Source organism: Electrona antarctica (genome assembly GCF_951216825.1).
Source record: "Electrona antarctica genome assembly, chromosome: 12".
Taxonomy (NCBI): domain Eukaryota; kingdom Metazoa; phylum Chordata; class Actinopteri; order Myctophiformes; family Myctophidae; genus Electrona; species Electrona antarctica.
The window spans coordinates 42,237,556-42,242,847 of NC_136793.1; the positions used below are offsets into that span (position 1 = coordinate 42,237,556).

General features: G+C 44.8%; 1 protein-coding gene across 1 annotated transcript; it reads right to left on the reverse strand.

The window, feature by feature from the left end:
- Nucleotides 1-1,652: 1,652 nt before the first annotated feature.
- fzd10 (frizzled class receptor 10) lies at nucleotides 1,653-4,861 on the reverse strand. The gene has a single exon (XM_079517111.1). The coding sequence runs from the start codon at nucleotides 4,180-4,182 to the stop codon at nucleotides 2,422-2,424; it is 1,761 nt and encodes a 586-aa protein (XP_079373237.1). The 5' UTR covers nucleotides 4,183-4,861; the 3' UTR covers nucleotides 1,653-2,421.
- Nucleotides 4,862-5,292: the final 431 nt, after the last annotated feature.

Genomic DNA, 5,292 nt, shown 5'->3' on the forward strand with positions numbered 1-5,292 from the left:
TACAAATGCAAAAATAATAACCTGAATAAATCCTTGTTTTGTTTTTAGACCTTAAAAAGGTGTTCATATCAGAAGCTCCACCTCATAAATAAGCATGTTGTAAAACATATGCTGGAACTGGAAACACAAACCTTCTAAAACCAAACCTAGGTTTTCTGAAAACCTTCAAATTCTTATTCAAAAATAACAAATAATAATGTTGCTACATGTATAGCAACAACTAAGGACTCAGAGGTAGCTGGAGTGGTACCTGGATTGAAAGGTATAACAACGTATAGGTTGCAACAGGTCTAAAGGAAAACTGTATGAAAGGCTCATTCTCATAAATGGTTGACTCTGATAATCTCTTTGATGTCATCCAACTTTTTTCTCTTAGAGATAAGATAAATCATTGTTGGTCCTGGAGTGAAATTCAGACGTCATAGCAGCTGCAGCAGCAGTGAGAATTAAACCCAAAATAAAGAGTAGTGTGAAGAACAAATCCTAGATAAATAAGAGCAAATAAATTAAGTTAAAATGAATACTGAGCTGCTGGCCTTATATATATGCAGTGGATCTTTGTATGGGTTAATGTGTGAATATTATGTACACTATCAATACATCTAAATCTAAAATGTAAATGTATCATGTCTGACTAATTCCGTCATGGAGGTGCAGGCTATATCTCATGCTCTTAATTAAAGATTTGAAGATGAGTTGAGTTCAGATGCATGCTCTCTGACTGTCACTCCTTCAGACCTGTCACTTTAGCTTTTAACCATTATTTTATACTTTAGCTATTGAAAAATAGAAGATTTACAAGCTTGTACATCTGCTATTTTTGTGTGCAATGTGTGCAAATCTTTGAATATATACTTTCACAGCAAACGTTTTAACTCAAATCCTTGCTTCTGGGGGGTCCCTGAAACAACACAACACATTTACATTTGGAGTTCCGGCGGCCAAATATATAATATTTGGGGTCCTTGACATGAAAAAGTTTAAGCACCACTGATATAGAAACATAGGTTTTTCAGAAAACGTATGTTTTATATGAAAATATTTGTAGAATCAGGTCTTAATGGATTAAGTTGTGGGTCCACATGCCTTCCTTTCCAGAAGGCATGAGTGTGGAGGGGGGGATTATTCATCTTCACTGAGATGGAGAGGTGTAATCTTCTCCATACACAAAGATATAATGTACGCCATGTGCACACTCGCTTGCCCAGTGGCTCGAATTGAGCTCAACAACTCAACTGTTGACTTTATATCAGTTATAACCTGTGTGACAAAAGCGGAATGAAGTGTTGAATCACTTTGTTGAAACTATTATGTGTCAGGCTGAGGCTGTTAAAAGATTGTCTGTGAATTTCATGCATTAGTTATAATTATTATGGTGCATGGAATTATATTTTTGTATCGTGTTCTATGATGATAATCAGACTGATAGTGATGGCAGGCTTTTTGAATGCCAAACATATTCTTAAAACCTGAAAGAAAAATGCTCCCAAAAGAACAGCCATACAAACTACCGGTAAAAGGGACGAAAAGGAGCCATTATCAAATGGAACACATTCTGTAATGGAGAAAAGGAAATTAAACTTGGATTTAGATCCCCATTCACATAGAGGTAAATGTAACAGCTGTAAAGAAAAACAGTCGCAGTACACAATTCCATCTTTATCAACATCTTAAACTATTTTATTTTTCTATAAAATATCGACTTTTAGAAATATATACAAATGCTTCCTCGTGCTATAAAACAGCAAAAACAGGAAAACTCAACTGTGTGTACAAATAAGTTTTCAATAACTAGTGCTTGTTGATTAATTTATGGCATGAATTTGCCTCACAACAGGCAGCCCATAAGGTCCTGAGCGCTTTTCAACAGCTGCTCTCACTCTAGTTCAAACATGTACGACACTGCCTTGATTTCCATTAAAATGCCTCAAAACGTGACACTTTTAAGGCCTCCATCTCTCAGACCATTCATTGTCCATGGAGGCCTTTCATTGTTTGTAATGTCAGTAACAGTACAAGTGCCATTTTTGCCTGTAAGGAAAACAACTATTGCACATTATTCAAGCAACCCCATGGCACATTGGAATGGTTTATTCCACTCTCTTTGTCTCAGAAACAATACGATTTTTTCTTTTTCTCTCTACTAAAGTTCCTCAATGGGATAAGTGATTCCAGGGGTAGCAGATTTTTTCCCCCTCAAACAAAGGCAGTTTTGTAGCTTGAGATGTTTCGAGATGAAAAAAGAGAAAATATTACATTGCATTATTTTCAATGCAGTTTGCATAAATAAAACATGAACCTTATTTATTTTGATGGCACTCTTAGTCTTGATTACAGTGTCTGGTTTAGGTAAGGGCTTTATAAGTATTTTTGTTGTTGTTGGTTGGGGGGGGGGGGGGGGGGTATACACAGAGAGCCAGCTCATACACATGTGGGAGGGGGCCGCGTGGGCTCATACTTAGTATTGTGCCCTTTGAGAGGTGGGTGAGGTTTAATGTACGGCCCACTGCTGGTGAACACACTGGCAGCCTTCCTCCTCGTTCTCTTCTTGAGCTTCCTGCTAAACACGTTCTGCCACGACTGCAGGGTCTTTGAGGTCCAGATCCACATGCCACTGGTGATGCCCACCACCAGGAGCATGAAGATCTTCACCATGAAAATCTCCACAGCCGGTATGGAAGTCTTCATCACGCACTCGTCCGACTCTGGCCCGCCGCCGTCCGCGCCGCACCTCTTCTCCGCGGCCAGGATCCTCCAGTAGTCCATGTTGAGCCGCTCGTAGAAGTAGCAGGCTATGACGCAGGTGGCGGGGACCGTGTACAGCACGGAGAAGACTCCGATGCGCACCATCAGCTTCTCCAGCTTGTCCGTGTTCTCGCCCTCCGTCTTCATGATCTTGCGAATGTGAAAGAGGGCCACGAAGCCCGAGAGCAGGAAAGACGTGCCGATGATGAGGTAGCAGGAGAGCGGGATGAGCACGAACCCCGTGAGGGCCTTCACGTCCATGCTGCCCACGTAGCAGACGCCCGTCAGCTCGTCCCCCGCCACCTTCCTCATCACCAGGATCATGATGGTCTTCACCGCGGGGATGGCCCACGCCGCCAGGTGGAAGTAGCTGCTGTTGGCCTCTATGGCCTCGTGGCCCCACTTCTTACCCGCGGCCAGGAACCACGTGAGGGTCAGGATGACCCACCATAAGGAGCTGGCCATGCCGAAGTAGTAGAGGATGAGGAACACGATGGTGCAGCCCGTGCTCTCCAGGCCCTCCTGGATGATGTACTGGACCCCGCTGTCTCTGTCGCACGCGATCCTGTCGGCGCCCACGAAGAGCCGGATGAGGTAGCCCACAGAGTACACGCAGTAGGACATGGACAGGAAGATGATGGGCCTCTCTGGGTATTTGAAGCGCTGGGGGTCGATGAGGAACGTGAGCACGGTGAACGCACTGGACATGAAGCAGAGGATGGACCATATGGCCATCCACACCAGGGAGAACTGCTTGTCCCCCTGTCGCCAGTACACGTCCACCTTGGGGTGACATTTAGGGGCACACGACTCACTCTTCTCCACGTAGTGGAACTTCCCGGGGTTGCTGCAGGTCCCCTTGCTGCCTCTGTCTTTCAGCTGCAGGTCTTGTCCACCGAGGGGCCGCTGGGGCCTGAAGTCAGGAGGCTGCGTGTGGGACACTTTGTGGGGCTCCTCTGAGCCATTGTTCGGGGCCTCCATGCAGAGGTTGTTGGGGTCGTTTTTGGATGGCAGTCTGGAGCAGTCCAGAGAGTCAGGCCACGGGAAGTTAAACTTCTCCAAAATGGGAGAACAGTTGTGCTTGACCTGCTCGCACATCACTCGGCAGGCAGGGATAGGGGTGGAAACCTGCTCCGTGCACATGGGGGCATACAGGGAACATAGGAAGAATTTAAGATGACTGTGGCACCCAATTTCTATTAATGGGGCAAACTCGTGGAGCTTAATAGCCGCCTCGTTTTGGTCCTCATGGCCCATCAGATTTGGCATGCAAGTCATGTTATAACCAATGTCCTTACACAAGGGGATGTGGATGTTTTGACATCTCCCTTCTCCCGATCGGTCAGGGTCGATTGAACTAATGGCCATGCCCCCAGCACTCCACAGCACAAGCAGCACACACAGCAGCAGCAGTCTACGTTTGGTAGTTGAACTCATTTTCACCGCTTTGGTCTGCCTTACAATAAACAAAGTTAAATGTTCACCACTGGGACAAAGCCCAAGTATATAAAAACAACTGCGGTGCGAAGAGCACTGGTTGATGTGGTGGATGTTGATGATCAAACTTACAAGACTGTCCGTGGTAGGACCATCCTTACCCCCTTTCAAATGTCAATGATTTGGTAAAAGTATAATTCCGGTGATATGTTCAAAACGGCGACCTTGTTGAAAATATTGCGCGCTTAGTTCCATGCTTTGAAATGAATCAATCTGCAGCTATTATAGTCCGATATAGCTTATTGAAGATGTTCAGTCGCGTGCGCCGTTTCTCTCCCTGGTTGTGGTTTCGGTTCGGGCTTCTTTCTGATTATGTTCCTTAAATTGTTCGCAAAGTGCACTGAAGACGGTGCAAAATTGTCGTGACACTTTCCACACACGATACGGACGTTCCGCGCGTATCCGACTATCAAGATTCAGTCAGTCCGACTCCGATGTCTGCTGCCTAACTTAAAAAAAAACACTGTGCTGGGAAGTTCGCAGAGTGTCCTCAAAATCTGAAAAATATCCACAGTAAATATTCCCAAATAGAAGTAACTGTTCCAAAATTGTGGATTATCCTCCACACACCAGAGACAGTCAGTTGGTTCATGCGTTCGTTTAGTGGCAGGCTGCGCTCGTTTTGAGTTGGTCGTTGCCTCCGTCCTGGACTAACCTGCCAAAAGATCCGCCTTCAAAGACTGCTACTTTGCATAAGAAAGACAACTGACACGGTGATTATTTTCAAATCGTGCGGAACAGCGTGTTGGCCAATCATTACAAGATTTTTAAAGGTTTTACAACAAACTTGCTATCCTCTATTTGCTTGTCTTGGTCCTAAAACTTTGAGCAGACAAATTATGAGTGTTTTTTTTAATACATTAGTAACATTAACAGTGCAGCCTGCGCTCGGCTGAGTCTGCTCATCATGTGAAGCCCCCCACAGCTGCACTGATTCAGTGCCGCGCCAAGCGAGCTCTCTTTCTGGCTCACAACTGACAATTTTCACGGTCTGCATAAGTGAGAAAATAGAATGAGTGTGAACGGGAGTTTCCCCCTCTCCCTTTTCCA

Coding starts and splice junctions, on each gene's coding strand:
- fzd10 (XM_079517111.1), bottom strand. CDS start 4,182: ATGAGTTCAACTACCAAACGTAGACTGCTGCTGCTGTGTGTGCTGCTT.